The sequence below is a fragment of the Schistocerca nitens genome, chromosome 1 (assembly GCF_023898315.1).
Source record: "Schistocerca nitens isolate TAMUIC-IGC-003100 chromosome 1, iqSchNite1.1, whole genome shotgun sequence".
NCBI classification, from domain to species: domain Eukaryota; kingdom Metazoa; phylum Arthropoda; class Insecta; order Orthoptera; family Acrididae; genus Schistocerca; species Schistocerca nitens.
Window position 1 is genome coordinate 392,091,624 of NC_064614.1, and position 21,411 is coordinate 392,113,034.

Sequence of the window (21,411 nt, forward strand, 5' to 3'; positions counted from 1 at the left end):
CTCTCATATACTTTTCAGCAGTTAATTGTGATACACATCACCTGTAGTCGGCGAGACGGGTCTTTAGCAACCCTGCTTTCACCCTGAAGCCTTTAATCGGAGGTAACGTTCACCTGCACGCGGTGTCTGCCCTTGCCAGTTGGAGAAGCGACCTGTCAACGATACTGCCCACCTTACCGATGTCTAAGGTGTGCCGAAAATGGCTGGAATAGCCTGAGTATGTCGTGTCCTCGAAGCGCTTCCCTGTTCCTCATGTTTTCAGGGTCTCACTGCAACTCAACTTGTGTGGAAACTCGCTGTCGCGTTGAGTGTGTTAATTTTTCACCATTTCTCCTTTCACAGCTGTTATCGAGTCGAGTGTAGCAGCTGTTGATAGGCTCACATTCGATAGGAGCGAGGTTAAAGCCCTCGGCCAATCATTCAGGTATTTACATTTTATGGTTTCCCTTTAATTTATTTACTTTCATTTTATTTATTTATTTGCTGGTATCAACACAGTGTGTTGGCTAGGTAGGCGCTACGTTAAACTGTAGTCTTCCTTTTTTTCTTCCTTGCTATTTCAACTTCTGAGACAGAGACTGACGAGAGTATCGCCCTACTACAGCTCCATTTAAATTAGTTTCAGTTCATTTCTCCACTGCATGTGTTGATAATGCCGGTTATTCTCTATAATAACTATAGTAACTATGACGTTTCTCGACAGTTGAATGTAGAAATTTTGAATACGGATGTCTCAACGGTGTCTGGATTAATCTAGTACACTCAATAGAATTTAAAAATAATCTTGCAGTAACTTGTAAGAGACGAATGTCAATCTTTTAGCCGATGATCTATCCGTATGATGTGCGAAAAATAATTGTCTTTCTTCGGACAATAACTTCGTTAACAGAAACAGAGAAACTAACTATCCATCTAAACACGAAGTTTTCAGTTTTTTAAAATGAAATACAGTATTCTGTACTCAAACCTCTCCTTTGCCATTATGATATTCGTTGTTTCTTTACCTTAGGAAAATAATGAAACGCACACAAGCAATCATATTAGTATTTTATGTGTAAAGCACTGACAAAATTTTACTTGAACGTAGAAACAATAATGATTACGCACGATGAGTGTGCTACAAGCACCTCTCTTTTCGAATAATTCTCGAAGGCATAAATATTCTTGTGTTTGTGGGTGCGAATATAACTCTAAATTTTCAGAATTTTCGACAGAAGCGTTCAGGACAGTAGCTCGATACATTTGCTTCTCTTTCTCCTTCTGTTTGTATTTTTCAATGGTGTGTACAGTGGTATAGTTACTAAAATAAATATATAGATTTGTAAGGTTCATTGTGAGAGTGTATTGTTTGTACCTTTCTTATTGCATTTCTGCGCAGACATCGCAGGTATAGGCCTTACCATGGGTAAATAAGTAAATCATAAGTAGACGTGTACATACCGAGAGTGATGAGCATGAGGAAGAAGATGATGGACCAGAAGACGGAACCAGACATGGTCGCTATGGCCTCCGGGTACACGATGAACACAAGACCTGGACCTGCAACAGGAGGCAAGGTGGTGTGGGTAAAAACGGAACTTAGGAGCTAGTTGAACTCATACTCGGATAACAGCGGGCTGGAAGCTCACTCAGTTTAAAAAGTACATTTAATTTCTTACAGGTCCACGAAATGTTAAGTAATCACCTTTCAGAGTACCTCCTCTGCTAAGTTTTCATCTAAGCGTGACAGAAATGATTAAGTTGCGTTTCCTTGATGATCATTTACATTTGTTACAATATTCTAATTTTTCAATTTGGGTCTGTTTTGGGAAATTCCTGTATTCAGATAAACTCTGAATATGCAAAAATATAGAGAGATCTTCAGAATCTGATCATCGATTGAAAACTATTACCATGTTATTACCGTCAAATTGTTCTTATTCTGCATTAAAAAAATCTCATTTAAATCTGAATGGCTACGCATAAAGATAACTCAATAAAACACTACCAAATGGCAAACTTACAATGTATTCACATTAAAGTTTCATTCCTTAGTGTTTCCACTGTTTAAAAGGAACATTAATAGTTTTGTAATGTTTCAAATCACTACCGTACCTAAGGTATTAAATTAGTTCTCCACAAATATTATTATGCTGATATCATTTTAAATCTTTGGAATTTCAGTGTGTACTAGCGCTTAAATCCCACAAAATTGTGCAGACTCATCATATTTGCGGGGCAGCGTATGTGTGAAGGTAAGGAAGTATTTTCTTTTTTGTGTGAAGGTAAGGAAGTATTTTCTTTTTAATTGTGGTCCAACTATAATAATCAATCACAATTTTGTTGTTTATGGTGTAATATTCCTTATTCTCATTACCTTTTTTCTTCATTAGCTCGTTATTGTTACGCCTGCTTCATGGTAAAATTTATCGTATATTGGTTTCCTCATTTCCTTAGCGGCACTAAAACTAAGACAGAGCGTAAAATTTTGTACCGGTCCAAGCATCAGACACAACCATTTGTCCGTGGTCTTATCAACTAAGGTAGTAAAAAAAGATTTACAGCACGTGTCACAGCTTCATTTTACTAGTTACGCCCTACTGTCTCCCCTGGAAGTATTCCGTCATGAAGGTGTACAGGAAAGATTTTGTGCATTTTTGAGAGTAGCAGGGAGGTACTGATTGGCTGAAAGTCATGACTTTATAACTCAGTTGCTAAAAACAAAGAAGTCAAAATCCCTGGATGGAATGAAATGCAAATAAATAAAATAAAATAAAGTATACTGTCGTGTTACCCAGAGCTATGGGATAGTTTCTTCTCAAAGCTGATCTGTAACCCAATAAATAACCCACTGTTCAAATTAGACCACCAAACCAATTCAAATTACTAGCGATGAATGAAACTACAGATGTAACTGAAAAATAACATCAGTGACTGTGAATCTAACAAATACTTGTTCATTTCATTTCTATACGGTGGAGGATAAGTGTAATGTTTTCCTGGAAGCTGGATCTGCTGGCTGACTAAGGGAGAGTGAGGACCGAAAGGATACAACTGCAAGCAAGTCGCAAAACTGTTCCTCACTGGAAGGCCGAGTCCAGGCCAGGCACACACTGAGTGGACAGACGCTGTCACAGGCGGTGTCCCACATTTCGAGCTTCGCTGAGGCAGGAGGTGGCTTTCGGCAAACTGTAAACTTGCATTGTGAGAAGCAGCATAAGGGATGCTTCCTAAAAAAGATAGAGATCTACAAGGGGATGAGAAAACATGAGGCACTCAGAGTGACAAAAATCTGTTGGACCCAAAGGAACCCAGCAGTCACTGTAAGGGAGTCCCGGACTCGTTCACCAAAATTATTTTTATAGTGGGGATGAAGACTCGTGAGTGCATGGGTTGAAACGTGAAACCATCCTCATAGTGGGAGAGAGAAATGTGTATTACTGGTTAATCACAGCAGATTCTTTACGAGACGCAAGATTGTTGCAGTCTTTATAAATTTTTCATTGACCAGAATTTGGAAAGTCTACAACAGTTGGCTAAGGAGAATCCAGTGCTGGCACAATCAACAAGATTTTGAGGAGGAAAGCACTTCATCTTGGACCGTCAGATGCAGAGATGTCTTCCTCTTAGAACTGGAGAGAGGTGGGACTTCGTCCTAGAGGTGATCGTAGATGCCGGAGTTGAACTCATCTACCATTGCAGCCATCCTCTGCAGCAGAGTTTTAGAATGATGGCAGGCGTGGACGGCATTTACTTATGTAGCGATTAGGGGACCACAAAGTCGTTTAATTCGAGTTAAAGATTTGCTTCTCTGAACTAATTCGCGCCGTCAAGTAGCTGAAGTCAGCACGTTCTTAGGCAGGGGAAGTGGTGACTATATGCACTATTCTGGTTCTGTTCTTTAAACTACTAATTAATTCATATCATTGGCAGTTTTTATATACATAGCTACATGTATCATTTTATTTCCAATTCCATCCACCTGTGCCAAAGTATGTGTTTAATGATTCATTTGAACCTTTGTGCAATTTATAACTCTCTGTTTTGCCTGATCAATGATTGGAATCAAGTTAATGAATCTTAGTAATAACCTGAAAGTATTGTGACATTTAGTTTCATTCCACAGTTTGACGAAACCCTTTCAAATAATATCTATGTGAACTATGGTACCCATATATCTTGTTTAATAGGGCCACTCCATCACTCCATCACAGACGTTCAACAGTTTTCTTTGCGCACCTTGTCATAATATCTTGCGTGATCTTATGGGAATAATCACGGGTTTCAGATCATGTTGGTATTACTGGGGTGTGGTAAATGCTCAACTGTAGTCTGATATCGGTGAGTTCCACATCATACTAGCTGTTTGAACCACATTGTGCATCAATACAACAAACATGGAATGTAATTGCCACAGACTGAAACTTTAAATGAGACTCTGTAATAGAAATAATGTGTGCCATAATGAAATTGTCATAAATGTAGCAGCAAGCACATAAAAATAGTTAGAAGTAGCTTTTGTGTCTGAAACATGGACATAAAAATAGGTTAGTGGAACTATTTTGTAATCACAGCTACTTGAGTTATCACAGTTTTTCAGTTCTTGTTTGTAACATACACTCCTGGAAATTGAAATAAGAACACCGTGAATTCATTGTCCCAGGAAGAGGAAACTTTATTGACACATTCCTGGGGTCAGATACATCACATGATCACACTGACAGAACCACAGGCACATAGACACAGGCAACAGAGCATGCACAATGTCGGCACTAGTACAGTGTATATCCACCTTTCGCAGCAATGCAGGCTGCTATTCTCCCATGGAGACGATCGTAGAGATGCTGGATGTAGTCCTGTGGAACGGCTTGCCATGCCATTTCCACCTGGCGCCTCAGTTGGACCAGCGTTCGTGCTGAACGTGCAGACCGCGTGAGACGACGCTTCATCCAGTCCCAAACATGCTCAATGGGGGACAGATCCGGAGATCTTGCTGGCCAGGGTAGTTGACTTACACCTTCTAGAGCACGTTGGGTGGCACGGGATACATGCGGACGTGCATTGTCCTGTTGGAACAGCAAGTTCCCTTGCCGGTCTAGGAATGGTAGAACGATGGATTCGATGACGGTTTGGATGTACCGTGCACTATTCAGTGTCCCCTCGACGATCACCAGTGGTGTACGGCCAGTGTAGGAGATCGCTCCCCACACCATGATGCCGGGTGTTGGCCCTGTGTGCCTCGGTCGTATGCAGTCCTGATTGTGGCGCTCACCTGCACGGCGCCAAACACGCATACGACCATCATTGGCACCAAGGCAGAAGCGACTCTCATCGCTGAAGACGACACGTCTCCATTCGTCCCTCCATTCACGCCTGTCGCGACACCACTGGAGGCGGGCTGCACGATGTTGGGGCGTGAGCGGAAGACGGCCTAACGGTGTGCGGGACCGTAGCCCAGCTTCATGGAGACGGTTGCGAATGGTCCTCGCCGATACCCCAGGAGCAACAGTGTCCCTAATTTGCTGGGAAGTGGCGGTGCGGTCCCCTACGGCACTGCGTAGGATCCTACGGTCTTGGCGTGCATCCGTGCGTCGCTGCGGTCCGGTCCCAGGTCGACGGGCACGTGGACCTTCCGCCGACCACTGGCGACAACATCGATGTACTGTGGAGACCTCACGCCCCACGTGTTGAGCAATTCGGCGGTACGTCCACCCGGCCTCCCGCATGCCCACTATACGCCCTCGCTCAAAGTCCGTCAACTACACATACGGTTCACGTCCACGCTGTCGCGGCATGCTACCAGTGTTAAAGACTGCGATGGAGCTCCGTATGCCACGGCAAACTGGCTGACACTGACGGCGGCGGTGCACAAATGCTGCGCAGCTAGCGCCATTCGACGGCCAACACCGCGGGTCCTGGTGTGTCCGCTGTGCCGTGCGTGTGATCATTGCTTGTACAGCCCTCTCGCAATGTCCGGAGCAAGTATGGTGGGTCTGACACACCGGTGTCAATGTGTTCTTTTTTCCATTTCCAGGAGTGTATATACAAAATGAATGTCAGGACATATAACTGATTGTTACCTTCCAAAGTATTACGCAGATACCATTTTTCGTGGTCTGTAATTCGAAAATATTTGGGGGTACACGCTATAAAGATTACCAAGAGGCCGATGGAGCAATAGAGGCAGGAAACAGAGTGGGGCGAGTTGTGTCGTTTCCTGGTCAGGTCATGTGATCTGCAGATGTGTTACTGAAGCTTATATTAGGCCAGGGTTTCCCAAACTGTGTTCCAAGAAACACTCGTGTTCCACGGGAAGAAAATAAGTGCTCCGCAGAAAAGTATTAATAACATGGTCATTTTTTTCGACGTTTTGTCGATACTATTTTTTAAAATTTTGTTATGGTTTCTGTGTAATTAGTGTCGATTTAAATCAGAAGTAACCACTGAATAAAACAAGTTTACTATCAATATTTGAAATTTTAATAATTTTCAATATAAGAAGGGTGTTCCGTCAGATTACGAGGATTCTCAAAGTGTTTCGTCAGAGTAACAGTTTGGGAACCCCTGTATCAGAGACAGGGTATACTTCCCTCACAGGGACAGGAGTGGCCCTACCTTCGAGCCCGACTTCTGAGACGCTCTTCTTTTGAACGTGCGCCATGTAGCCGAGCACGGAGAAGATGACGAAGCCGGCCAGGAAGCTGGTCAGGCAGTTGATGCTGCTCGTCAGGATGGCATCCCTGCAACATCATAGCAGCCGTCATCAGCGCCTGAGGACGTCCTTGTCTTTATCTCTATAGCGTAACCGAGGAACTGTCAGCTCCGGAAGGGGAGGAAAACAGGTTTGCAGCGAAGGTCTGTGACTTCTACAGTACGTCCTCTTGTCATACAGGTCTTTAATGTGAGAGAGACTTGCACGGGGACAGAATAACAGTCGTCTTACAGAGGGCTATTTTTAATTTATTCAACTGATCCATATCATTTTCTACATGCGAACGGAAACATCTGGACCGTCACGCTCTGAACTACACTGCTGCAAACAGGCCGACACAGAGTATTAGCCACTGCCAATTACATAGGAAAAAAGGCAAAGAGAAAATTTTCTTATTATTAAAGCTAGGGCAATCCAAGTTTGCGAAAACGGACGAAAATTCGCGAAGTTGCGAGAAACGGTTTTTTAAAATAAGTAGAAACTATAGAACCGGTCAAAAGATGTTAAATGAAAAAGTTGTATGGTTTAAAAAGATCTATCAGCTATTTCCGAATGAGTATAGAATACTTTTTTACGTTTCGAGATATATCGAAAAACCGTTGAATACGTGGTTCACTATAACTCGTTAACATTTATGTTACCAAACTTGCTATTTACTGTAAACGCAGCTCTTGATGCTTCAAAATACTACTTGTTTGAAAAATTAAAAAATATACTTTTTGCAGATATGTCAATTTTTTTTAAAAAAAATGGCCCTCTTGATGACTGGCTAGGTGTTCTCAGCAGACGGACCTACGGTAGCGATTTGAGGCTTATTTTCAACGCAAACAGCTGTGTAATCATAATAGTAAATAATTTTAACAATTTTATAAATTCATAATAACAAAAAAAGATTCGCACAACTTTAATTTTGTTGTTTTTTTCAACAAAGTATCTCTATTTTTATTTTATGAAAATAACTATTTCGGAAAGAAACTGCTGAAATTTCTCCAAGATAACTGTTATTTTTCATGAGCGGGCGCAGCTAACATTTTACAGCACTTTGCTTTATGGAGGTTAATATTGAATACTTATACTTTTAGAAAAAGTACTAGCGTCTGTTTAATTGATTTTGGTGTTATTAACTGGACAATAAAACGGAACTTGCCAGCGCGCAGTGCGTCAGCTGGAGGGGGCAATGGAGTGGTTGGAACGGGCGTGGGCTCGATCTGGAAGCTGCCACACTTGCATAATCTTTGATATCTCGGCTTCTGGACCACATAAAAAAAATCCTTTTGAATTGACTCTGGGGTAACTTGACGAGATAAACGCGAATGTTGTATCATTTTTGTCTTAGAATCAAATTAGCCCCGGAAATCCTTAGTTTTTATTTTATTTACATGTTTATGTTTATTTTCAGTTTAATAATTTTGTATTATTACAACAGAATTTTTGATGTAACGCCTCAATTTTTTTGCTCAATTAATGATACTTACGTTATACTGGTTGTTGGTCTCTTGAACACTTACTTCATTACTCTAGTCCTAAATTACTTTTGGTAAAAAATTAAGTAAATGCAACATGTCAAGGTAACTTCAAAGAATTTTATTTATTTACGCAAATATGTAACAAGACATCTCTCTGTAAAGTATATAAAAACCATTATAAAGGAAACTATGTTACATACTTATCCTATATCGATAAAATTTCTTTATCAAAAGAATGCCTTGTTTTCTTTGTTGGATGGTCTTCTGCTTCATTTTCTTGTACGTCCTCTTCTACATTTTAATAAAGAAGAAAGTTGAAAGAATCGAGAGAACATCAACATTTTGACATTGCAACTGAAGAACATTTGCATTGAGAAGTTGCCGAAAGCATCAACAGAGTCATCGTGTATTTCGATGTTAGGAAGAGTATCAAAGTTTTCACATTGTGCTGAGTCACAATGTTTCAAATACTCTTACATGTGAGTGGCTTCTTTTTACAGTACGTACTCGTACATTCATTTAGAAGCAGTTTTCAGAATGAGGGCGCACTGGTTCACTCCACTGTACAGACGCACTCTGTACTTGCACGCTTCATTTTACTACTCAGTTGTTAACACCAAAAATCAATGGCACATAGCCTAGTTCTAGTATTTTTTCTTGGAAATGTTAAGGGCCTCGTTGTAAAACGTCAACTAAGTCAACTAGATTTTTTATCTAAAAAAGTCTCGTTTCCAAATGGTCGCAGAAAAAAATTTTCTTTTTTTTAAATTCGTGAAAAAATGTTAGTAAGTTGTTTCTTTAAAAGCTATTTACACAAAATGAAAATTGAAATAGTAAATTAAAAACGTGCCCATGAAATTCAAGTTTTTCTAAGTTTTTTTTTAGTATTAAAATTACTAAAATCTTAAAAACTACTCAATAACGTGATAAGATACTACTTTGCGAAAGAAAATAAGCCTAAATCTGTTACTGTATCGGCATCCGTTGAGAAGATACACTTAATTACCTATAGCGCCATCTCTCGTCTTTATCCAAGAAAGCGATATATCCGAAAAAATATATTTATTTTTAATTTTTCAAACAAATATTTAATTACTCCCTTTAAATAGCAAGTTCGGGAACGTGAATATAACGAGTTACAAGGAACCCGATTTTTAACGGTTTTTTCAATGTATCTCGAAAAGTAAGAAAACAATCGATACTTACAAGAAAGCAATCGATGCTTATAAGAAGGCAATCGACAGAGATTTTTAAGGCCTAAGACATTCTTTTTTAACATTTTGTTCTGTTTTCAGGTAATTTTTTGCAATCACGTCCTCATAATGCTTGGGCTAAGTGAGCACAGATGGTTTTCAAGAATGCTGGGCTGACTTCGAAAAATCCAACTTATGAATGTCCGAAATTCTTTTTTAATAAAAAAGTCAGCTCCTGACATTCAAAATGTCCCCAATTTCTAGCTGGATATTGATGAATGCAGTATTGTTGACAGTGTTGAATGACTGCTGCTGTCATCACTGTTAGATGAGATCGATGCTAGTCGTATACGGAAAACAAAAGGACTAACTACAGACTATTATGCAAGTGTTTGTATTTCAGTGTTGACACATTATGAGACTACTAGTGGACGTAACTGATGAAGTCACGAGGAAAATATTTTTCGTATATCTGTTCGATGATCCAGTATTCATAAATTAGTTAAATCACTTCTTTCCTGCTTCATGTAATACTGAGACCGACACGTACAACATTCACCGAATTTTTGGCAAATAACAGCTTCTTCCTGCGTAAAAGTTTGCTTTATAGCAAAATCTTTACTATTTAGTTTTCCACGTGCAGCAATTTAGATTAGGAAAAGAATCTGGCGTAGTTGTATTGAAAGAACCTTGCTGGGGTTGGCCAGAGTAAGTACACAGTTGTAATTCACTATTTTTTGTCACCTCTCCCTCAGTTTGAACATAGTCCAAATAGAAATGCTTTGACCACAATTGAATTCTAAATATTTTAAGTTTTCTGAAAGTGTAGTGGATACCAGTTTACGTTCAATATGTTACTTAAAGAAATGCCGATTGCTGTTCACGAACTGACATGAAGAAAGCTTTCTTAGATGTAAAAGAGCTGCAGGCACTTAAAACATGAAAAGAAACAACATGAAAACTCGAGAGGATTTAGAAAGCTGCCACCTGAAGAGGAGGAAGATTAACTGATGGTAACGCATAGTGCACCTGAAAATAATCGATATGTATTGGTATGTATAGTGAAAGTTAAGTTAGCATCGGAGGAGCTGTTTCTATGAAAGAGAAGACTCTAACGCCCTGTTTACGGAGATAAGAAGTGTCGTCAATCTTCCTCTGTGAAAGGCGGCGACCTTAATCTCATCGGCCTGCTGCTCGCAGCACGCCATACGTCGTTTAAGCTTTCCTCCGAGAACTCTGATTACTCCTTGACAGGCGCTGCACAGGGCGCCAACGGCCTGCAAGTCCTAGCGAGGACGCAGCCGTGTAATTTCCTTCGCACCATTTAAAACGAGATCGACTAAAAACTTGGCCATTAGGCAGTGCAGATTCATAAAGTTGAACTACCATTTCTTATTCACATTTTAATTATAGAAGACTGTCACGCTACCATTGCCATTTAAGTCATTACATCGAAATTTGGAGTTGAGACAGGAAAATCTTCTAGAAAACTGCGACTGGCGGTAACGACACTTTTATAGATGCGCCACATATTTCCTGCAGGGCTGTGTGTTTTAGAAGCAAGTGAATCGCACCGAGCATTATTATTAGTATCCTTTTCTTCCTTGTGTAAATTAAACTGTTGAAATGCATTCAGTTATTTTAGAAAGTGAAGATAAGTTAATATAGTACACCATATTTTTTATTATTCACATTTTAACTTAATCAGCATTTGTTCGGCATTTTTCAACAATCAGGAATGGTTCCTTTGTTTTAAATATATTTCACGTGGTCATAAACGTATCTGTACAACATGGAAAATTAAATAGCTCAAATTGAAACCCATTTTCTTGTTTACTTGTAAATATTTAATGGGAAAGAAAGGCACCGGAAAATAACAGAACGTGGGTGAAGCGTTTCGTGGTGATCACTTACTGAAATTTTGGAGAGGAAAATGCGTTTATTTTCCTTTCTGTTTGCAGCTTTCTTGTCAGTAATGTCGGACTTCGAGGCACTTGTTGCATTTTTTTTTTTCTAATATTGCCCAGAGTAGACAGTGCGGTAACCACGCTTTGAAGTGAGGAAACGTGAAGGTTGTGATTTTTCGGGAGGAAATTTTTGTATAACCTTATGACATACTTCTTGTATGTCGAGGCAATTTGCGTCTTATGCACTCTCACAGTAAAATATTACATCAGTACTAAGAATTCTGTGACTTGAGTGCTTAACAATTGATAGTTAGCCCATGGAATGTACTCCACAAACAGCTCGTGTACCGTATTCAAACAAGTAAAACTTTTATCTTCGATTGGGAGAAAACAGTTGTTCGTCACTAATTCGATTTCATAGTAACAATATTTGTGAAGAGAAAATAAATAGGTCAAATACCAGTGTTACATAAATTTATGTCTACTTGAAACGTCAAAAGTATGAAGGCAATTGATATGACTTCGGCTGATATCTGTTGCCTCAACGTCTGAATAATTTCTCTGCATTTGGACCTAAATGGCGTCAACTTGTTACAGACTTCACAGTGGGAAAGAGTGGCCCATGACTGGAGTGATTTGTGTTCCTGGTCTGGACATAATAGTTTCATGAAGATTTTGAACACGATATCAGATCCAGTTCAGGCAAGGGTTAGGAACAGTAACTATCTGATTTATATTTTAACTGAGAAAGGAATTTTACATCTGAATTTAGTCTGACCCGATAGACGTTCATGACGTGATGCCGTGAGATTCGCTATTACGTACAAACGCAGCAGCCGGCTCGCTCAGTGCACAGAAACTTTCGAAAGACGTCGTTGTCTCAGTACCATTGAATTGAAAATATAATTACGGATGTCCTGCCGGGGAGCTGCACTTTTCTGATGAGAGATACTACTGGGGAAAGAGGGTGAACAATGCGTGTAGTCACACTGGAGCCAAAAGCCAATCTTTTGATGTCCTCAGTACCTGAAAAGCGTAAACGTTTACATATATTTGGAAGTTGCTTGGAAATTGTGAACTCTAGGAGATGGCATGTAATCCTGTTGGGTGCAGGAGGCAAGTTGCAGACTGTCAGGCGCAGAGATGCTGTGTGCTAGAGTTACTGGCTGTTCAGGCACAGTGATCACGAAAGTTATTTTTTCAACTTAGAAAACTTTATAATAACTGTCGAGTGCGTTGGGTATGTAGACATGGAATTCAGAGTTTTTGGCTCACTACTTGTAGGTGAATTTTCTGGCATGGTGAGTGCTCACATGATTGGTTGGCTTAGATCTCGTAACAGATTGTGGAGCTATTATCTAGCCTGGGATGGTGTTTGACGTAAAGGACGGACTTTTTAGGAGTTTGCCTATTTTTCATAAAAACAAGGAATGTTTTGACCTAGGTTTTATGTTCAATGTACGATCTTTAAGTGTTGCCCTGCTTTCCCTTAGCGAAGATTTCCGTGAACGTTTCAAGGAACCAGTTGGAGGTGGTTGGAACGGAGTGAATTTTTGTCCTGTAGTAGGATCTTTGACACTCTCCAGCGCAGTTACATTATTGCAGGACATTTATCGCTGATATTCGAATTATAACTTTTACGGAGGTAAAAGCATTGCTGGCGACCGTCATTAAGACTGATTAGCAAGTGTAGCAGTGCCGAGAATTAATCCACATACACCTACAAATGTTTATTTGCTGCTCTGTGACGCAATCAGTCGCATAATTTGCTTCACACTGTGCTCATCGCTAGGAACACGTGGATGGCGGCTGCTGATGTGAGTGAGCATTCCCGCGACGCAAAAGCATTAGGAAAGCAGAAGTCGAAGAACCTTTTAATATAACATAGAAAAATCTTTTGCCTGTATGATTCTCTTCAGGGAACTAACACATCAGACGATAAAAGAAAAATACAATGTGATTAAATTACATTCACCCCAAGGGTGGTGAATGCCGAAGAGGGACACTTCACAGCCTCGCTGAAGATGACTGGGGTTACACTACGGTCTCTGACGGTGTTTTATCGTGTGGACTCACCGGTAGCAGTTGTTGTTGAACTTGTTGTAGCTGGAGAGGGCGAGCAGAGTGCCGAAGCCGGGACCCAGGGAGAAGAAGATCTGCGACGCCGCGTCTATCCACACCTGGAACAGAAGCACCAGGCCGGCTCGCTGATAACAGCGGCTACTGGCTACAGGTGTACATACTACCAGTTTCACACCTTCAGTTAACCCGCAAATGATAACTTTGCAGTAGAAATCTTTGGAGAAGATATAACAAGTATGAGGGGTAGTCGTTAAGCTTTAATAATGACCCCGCATTTATTTATTTATTTATTTATTTTTTTTTTGGAGATGCATATCTGCAGTCTTATGACACATAAAAATTGCGTAACTTTATTGTTTCGTGGTGATAATTAAAGCCTTATGACTATCTCTAGTATGTTAATTAGAACCTTGGCATCAACCCTGTTGTGTCCTGTACGTTCTTTGTAGATATTTTTCGGCACCTCCTAGATGAAGCTCATCAGTTTTTAAAACTACAAATTAAAACTATAAGGAATGATGAAAGACGTGGCACCGCGGAAATTGACGTAACATTAAAGTGAATGGGATAATTTCGCTTACAAACACTTCTGTTCATCCAGTGATCCACAAAATATATTCAAACGATACAGAACTCGCATTATTACCCCTATCCTCTATCACAACTTTATAAACGTATGTCGTGTGACATTGATCACATGAATGTAAATGCAGCTGTATGTAAATGATGTAGGCAGTTGGCACTAATGTTTACAGTAAATGCTATGATGTTCTACAATTTCAATAATGACATTGCTAACACGCAGTCACAGGTAGGAGTAATTCTAAACTGTGGAACTGAATTAGCTTTTATTCCACTACGTTGGGAGAGTCCGGTATTAGTCTCTAAACATACTGGCTTTGGTGGTTTAGTACCTGTTCAAGGAATCCTTTCAACAATGTGGTTACTGCTCCAGTACACTATGTGATCAAAAGTATCCGGGCACCTGGCTGAAAATTACTTACAAGTTCGTGGCGCCCTCTATCGGTAATGCTGGAATTCAATATGGTACTGGCCCACCCTTAGCCTTGATGACAGGTTCCACTCTCGCAGGCATACCTTCAATCAGGTGCTGGAAGGTTTCTTGGGGAATGGCAGCCCATTATTCATGGAGTGCTGCACTGAGGAGAGGTATCGATGTCTGTCGGTGAGGCCTGGCACGAAGTAGGCTTTCCAAGACATCCCAAAGGTGTTCTGTAGCATTCAGGTCAGGACTCTGTGCAGGTCAGTCCATTAAACCGATGTTGTTGTCGTGTAACCACTCCGCCACAGGCTGTGCATTATGAACAGGTGCTCGATCGTGTTGAAAGATGCAATCGCCGTCCCCGAACTCCTCTTCAACAGAGGGAAGCAAGAACGTGCTTAAAACATCAATGTAGGCCTGTGCTGTGATAATGCCAAGCAAAACAACAAGGACTACAAGCCCCCTCCATAAAAACACGACCACACCGTAACACCACCGTCTTCGAATTTTACTGTTGGCACTACACACGCTGGCAGATGACATTCACCGGGATTCCGCCATTTCCACACCCTGCCATCGGATCGCCACATTGTGTCGTCACTCCATGCAACGTTTTTCCACTGTTCTATCGTCCAATGTTTACGCTCCTTACACGAAGCGACGCGTCGTTTGTCAGTTACCGGCGTGATGTGTGGCTTTTGAGCAGCCGCTCGACCATGAAATCCAAGTTTTCTCACCTCCCGTCTCACAGTCTTAGTATTTGCAGTGGATTCTGATGCGGTCTGGAATTCCTGTGTGATTTTTCTGGATAGATGTCTGCCTATTACACATTACGATCCTCATCAACCCTCGGCGGTCTCTGTCAGTCAACAGACGAGGTCGGCCTGTACAATTTTGCGCTGTACGTGGCCCTTCACGTTTCCACTTCACTATTATATCGGAAACAGTGGGCCTAGGGATGTTTAGAAGTGTGAATTCTCGAGTACAGACGTATGACACGCGTGACACCCAATCACCTGACCACGTTCGAAGTCCGTGAGTTCCGCGGAGCGCCCCATTCTGCTCTTTCACGATGTCTAATTACTACTGAGGTCGCCGATGTGGAGTACGTGGCAGCACAATGCACCTAATATGAAAAACGTATGTTTTTGGTGGTGTCCGGATTCTTTTGATCACGTGGTGTATGTTTTTGTGCTTGATGCCATGAATTCAAAAATTATATCCCTGTAATGCATTCGTATCTGGCTTCCAGAGAACTGTATGTAAAAGTGATAGTTTCAGTAAGTTTCCTTATTCTATACCACGCCAACATGATTCTATTATTTGAAGATATTAAGAGATTCAAAACAATTAGAGTGTTACCAGGACAACTGATATAGCATGAAAGAGGTGATTTTGACTATCACGAATGACAGCATCAGTATTAAATGTTGCACAATTTCTTATTCAAGATTCTTCTGACAATCAACATAACCTGTCTTCAGTTTATTAATTACATCACAGTTATGAATTCAAAATTAGGACAGAAAAATTTTTGTTTCATAATTCCATGTTATGATTAAAATGATCATTGTTCCTACATGGTCATGTAAGAAAAAGATATATATGGATACGTACAGTCCAGTCAAAAGCTTGAATAACCATCTTTGGCAGCGAGAACGTGCAGAAAGTGAGTCAGTAAGGTTCTGGAAGGTATCGACTGGGATGTGGAGCCATACCGACTCCAGTGCCGAGGAAAGCTGCGCTAGGTCTCTCGGTTGAGGATCCATGGCACGAACACCCCGATCGAGGTGGTTCCACAGATTCTCGATCTGGTATAAATCTGGTGAGTTCGGTGGCCAGGGGAGTACGGTAAACTCATCGTGGTGCTTTTCGAGCCACGCAAGTACAAATGAATCTGTGGGACACGTGTCATAGTCCTGAAGGTAGATGCCAAGGAAAAACCAAAGCGCATGTCCCCCTGGGTAGATGCGTACTTTTGTTGACCCATTGTGCCTTCCAGAAGACGGGATCTCCCACAGAAAGCCACGAAAATGTTTCCTAAATCATAAGGCTTGGTCCTCCGGCCTGAACCCTTATGACGACTGTTGCAGGGCCATACCCTTCAACGGCCATCTATCCGATAGAGCATAAAATGTGATTCATCTGAAAAGGCCACCTGTCGTCACTCAGTGCACGACGAGTTGCGGTAATGGCGATAAAAATCCAGCCTTCGTAGCCGATGAAGAGCAGTGAGCATGGGGTATGAACCAGGCCCACACACAGCAGTGTTCGCTGAATGGTCCTTGAGGGGACACTGTTGGTAGCCCATTGGTTCATCGGGATTTTCAATTGCTCAAAGTTGCTTATCTACTAATCCGTACACATCTGCATCCGTCGTTCACCCCTCCATCCATGACCCGTGATTGAAAAAGGATGCCTCGTCGACGATTTTGCATGGCGCCATTTTGCCATGCGCGGTAAACCAAAGGCACGCGAACAGTTTACAAATTTAGCCGTTTCACGGATGAACCCACCCATGGCCCCAAAGCTAATGATCATGCACTTTCGGACATTAGATAAATTGCTCCACTGCCGCATTAGAACAACGACTGCACTGTTTCCCGCGTTCCCACCACAGTCTTTATATAGCCTCCACTGCTAGTGCTGCCACCTACCATCTGTGAGAGGTAGTCACATTAACGTGACTGAATCGTGCATATTGGAGGTCATCCCTCAGCCTCCATAATAAACCTGTTTCATATGTCTTCTTCAACGGTCAAGTTTCTATTGGTCATACTCCTTCCTATCCCTTGAATCCTTTTGAGTCACGGGTTTCCATTGGATCTTCTGTTTTGTTCAGTCAGTATTGAATACGTTTTTAGGTATTCTTTCTTGTTCCATTTTCATTAAATGTCCTAACTAAAAAAGTCATCTGCGTTCTACAGGGTGTCCAGAAAAGAGCTCCCTGATTTCAAAATTAAATATCTCGAAAACAAAGATCGATAGAGGAATGCAGTAAACGGCATGTTTATTATGAAAGCTGTAAGAAGTTTATACAGCAGTTTGAAATAATAGTTACAAAAGCTGCTAACAGATGGCGCTGTACGCTGTACAGCTCATATCAGCTTACATAAGTGAAATAATCGTATGGAAACTATCTTTGCAAACAATCACATCACAATGTTTTCAAAATGTTCACCATTGGCACTACAGAGGTGGCGCAAACGAAGAATGAAATTCGCCATCAAATTTCGTAGTGTCTCAACCGAAATGGATTCACATGCCACAGAGATCGCCGATTCAAGCTTGTCCAGCGTGGCGGGATGCTTCGGGTAGACCATGTCTTTCACTGTGCCCCACAAAAAAAAAAAAAAGGCCACTGGGAGTCAAATCCGGCGAATATGGAGGCCAATCCATGCCTGCACCAGTAAATTTGGAATATTCCAAAGCAATGACTCGATTCCCGAAGTATTCTTCAAGAAAGCGAAACACTTGTTCGGTCTGATGTGGTCGGGCCCCATCTAGCATAAACCATTCAGTACCTGGTCGATCCTCTGACGCTTGCTGTGCGGCGACAAATTGTTCCAAAATTGCAACGTAACGTGCACCAATGACCGTTTCTCGAATGAAAAATGGGCCAATAATGCCTCTGCTGCATACTGCAGCCCACACAGTAGCTTTAGGAGAATACAGGGGTTTCGCTTCACACCAATATGGCTTTTCGGAACCCCAAAATCGCCAGCATTCCTCTATCGATCTTTGTTTTCGAGATATTTAATTTTGAAATCAGGGAGTCCTTTTCTGGACACCCTGTATTTCATCCATTATGGTACCTTTCTTGTGTGTCACTTCCCGTGCATCCTCATTTCTTCTATTTTCCAAACCTGAGATCCTTGACACTTGTCTTAGGAAGTCTTCGGATAAACAAAAAGCAAAATAACCGCGCCTAACTACACATGTAGTGATTGCAGTTGATTGACAAGTTGTTCATAAAGGTCCCAAGACAACAACAAAATTTAAAGCTTTCTGGGTGGTGTTTTTTTTATGGGCCTTAGGTTGTGGTATAAGGCATATTTTTCTATCTCAATTTTCGTCTCTCATTGCTGTAGATATCCTCTGAGTCCGACTTGCTCAGCTTGTTCAAGAGTGAAACTACCATGTGAATCTTTATAAATTCTGATGATGATGTCTTCACCATTGGGATGAGAAACGTTAGACACAGAAATATGCCTTTGACCACGGCCTAAAGCCTGTAATATAGAAAATAAAGAAAAACAAGAACGCAAATATCGACCGTGGAAGACTGCTATCGATGCTTTGCGGACTCACATACAATCCGCGTGGTGGGGATACTCGAAGAACACTTGCGGGTGTTCTGTGATTCCACTCCACGACGTCGAGGTCTGTCTTTATACCAAATTCTCGTTCAGACACCGTACACGCTTACCCAACACTAATAATTTTGAAACATCCAGTAGAATGGCTGATATTCACTCAGTTAAGAGGGCGTGGAACGGTTACATTAACAGTGCAACGTGGACAGAGAGTGAGAAGGGACATAGACAGGCTCAGTCCCGATAGTTATAATGTATAATATGCGGCACAATTTTCTTATTCAAAGCGATTGTGGGTGCTATCAGTTGTGCTAGCTGCTGTTTCACATCAAATCGTGGGTGGTAGGTTTGCAGTAACACATTGAGGTGACAAAATATATTGGACAGGAATATGCAAGTATCTAGATGGTGGTCGTACGGCGTACACAAGGTATAACATAGCGGTGCATTACGGAGCTGTCATTTCTGGTCCGGTGATTCATTTGAAATGGTTACTAATATGATTATGTCCGCACGAGGGCAATTAACAGACTTTGAACTCGGAATGGTAGGTAGGAGCTGGAGGCATGGGACATTCCATTTCTGAAATCGTTAGGGAATTCGATAATCCGAGATCCAAATTGTCAAGAGTGTGCTGAGAATACCAAATTTCAGGTATTACCACTGACCACGGACGACACAGAGGCAGAAGGCCTTCACTTAATGACCAAGACCAGCGGCATTTGCATAGATTTGTCAGTGCTAACTGAAAAGCAACAATGCATGGGATAACCGCAGAAATCAATGCGGGACTTAGACGAACGTATCCGCTAGGATAGGGCGGCGAAATTTGGCCTTAATGGGCTATGGCAGCAGACGACCGACGCTAGTGGCTTTGGTAACAGCACGACATCGCCTGCAGCGCCTCTCCAGTGCCCGTGATCATATCGGTTGGAGCCTAAACAACTGGGAAACCGTGGCTTGGTCAGATGGGATCCAATTTTAGTTGATAAGTTCTGATGGTAGGGTTCGAGTGTGGCACACAGCCATGCGCCCAAATTGTTAACAAGACACTGTGTAAGCTTCTGGTGGTTCCATAATGGTGTGGGCTGTGTTTACACGGAATGGTCCTCTGGCCCAACTGAACCGATCATTGACGGAAATGGTTGTGTTCGGCTTCTTGGAGACGAAAAAAGGATGGAAATTTTATGGATGCAATGCACCATGTCACCAGGCCACAATTGTTGGCGATTGGTTTGAAGAACTTTCTGGACAATTTGAGAGAATGACTTTGGCCACCCAGGTCGCCCTACTTAAATCCCGTCGAACATTAGTGGGACATAATCGAGAGGCCAGTTCGTGCACAAAATCTCGCAGTGGCAACGCTTTCGCGATTATGGACGGCTGTAGAGGCAGCGTGGTACAATATTGCTGCAGGGGACTTTCAACGACTTGTTGAGTTCACCCCACATCGAGAGCTGCACTACGCAGGGAAAAACGAGGTCCAACACGATATTTCAAGGTATCCCATGACTTTTGTCACCTAAAGTACTTACTTGCGAATGTTATATTTTGCATTTGAGCCACTATGTCGTAAAATTTATGAAATAAATATTTATATTCGAGTCATAATTCTTGAATTCCGTAAGATCTGTGTGAAATGGAATGAAGAAAGGCCTCTGGTGGGTTGTTATGTCGAGTGTGACTGTTGACAAACGAATGTAATTGTCTTTGTACCCATACAAAGGCTAGTCTGGATCAGCATTCCTGGCTGATGAATAATGCACTGCACTTCTGCCTGAGCTACAACCAAATTATGTTCAAAGGGTGGTCAGTGCAGCCAAACTACAGTATGACTGTCGCATCAGTGAGTAGCAGCTAGAGATCCATGAATCAAGTGAACTGATGTATGCTGCAGGTAAGTGCAGTCGGGCCTTGGCCTTCAAATATTTCTTCCGTACTTACTTGTAGAGCGATTGGATTCATGAGCATTATTACGAGTACAAGTAGGAACAGAGTGCACGTAAGAACAAACACTGAGTAAAAATGCTGACTGGTCCAAGTACCAAAAGCTGTATTTCAGAAGGGCTAAAAAAACTGTGTGGTGGTAAAATTCAAGCAAATTCTTTATTTTGTTAATTGTTGAGAATAATGGACATTTTCAGATACAGAAATAGTTTTGAGGTAATATCATCAAACCGATTTTTTATAATTTTCAGAGTTATAAAAGATCTAAACCTATGGCGAGTTGTCCAATACGAACCACGTGAAATCCTCAAATAATCTGTTATGCAGTTGATATTACAGAATTCCTTGTTTTGTTTCAAATTCAACGACAGCACTAATTCTCTTTTTCTTTACTTCTTTCAAGGGTAACACAGAAGACAAGCACGAAAATACGTCTGCTCTCACGTGGACACTGATTCTTCAGTACAGAATAAACTACTGTTTCCGATGGTATGGTAAGATTTGAAGTGTCTATATAATTTCTTGAGTTCCGGGCTTTCAAATAAAAATATGAAATGATGTTGGTGTGGTGGCCAATCACTACGTACCCACCGACTCAACGTTGAAATATTAAAAGTTCTGGCTGGTTTCGTTGTCTAGGGGCTGGGATACATAGTTGTCGCATTACAGGCCAAATACTGCTGAGTCTACAGTAAACGATAGGAATACACACATGAAACGAATGGTCGAAGGTTTCCATCACTCGGCAATTACGAATTATAAAAGTGACATATAAATTTATAAATGGAAGATTGCAATCAAATAAA

The 21,411-nt window shown here is 41.3% G+C and overlaps 1 protein-coding gene across 1 annotated transcript in view; it reads right to left on the reverse strand.

Moving 5' to 3' along the window:
• The window catches only part of LOC126249090 (sodium-dependent serotonin transporter), a 591,489-nt gene that overhangs the window by 161,345 nt on the left and 408,733 nt on the right, over nt 1-21,411 (reverse strand). Inside the window, exons 6-8 of the mRNA XM_049950777.1 lie at nt 13,334-13,437; nt 6,595-6,719; nt 1,441-1,539 (exon numbers count right to left, since the gene is read on the reverse strand). Coding sequence (XP_049806734.1) covers nt 1,441-1,539; nt 6,595-6,719; nt 13,334-13,437 — 328 coding nt within the window. The remainder of the gene's footprint in view (nt 1-1,440; nt 1,540-6,594; nt 6,720-13,333; nt 13,438-21,411) is intronic.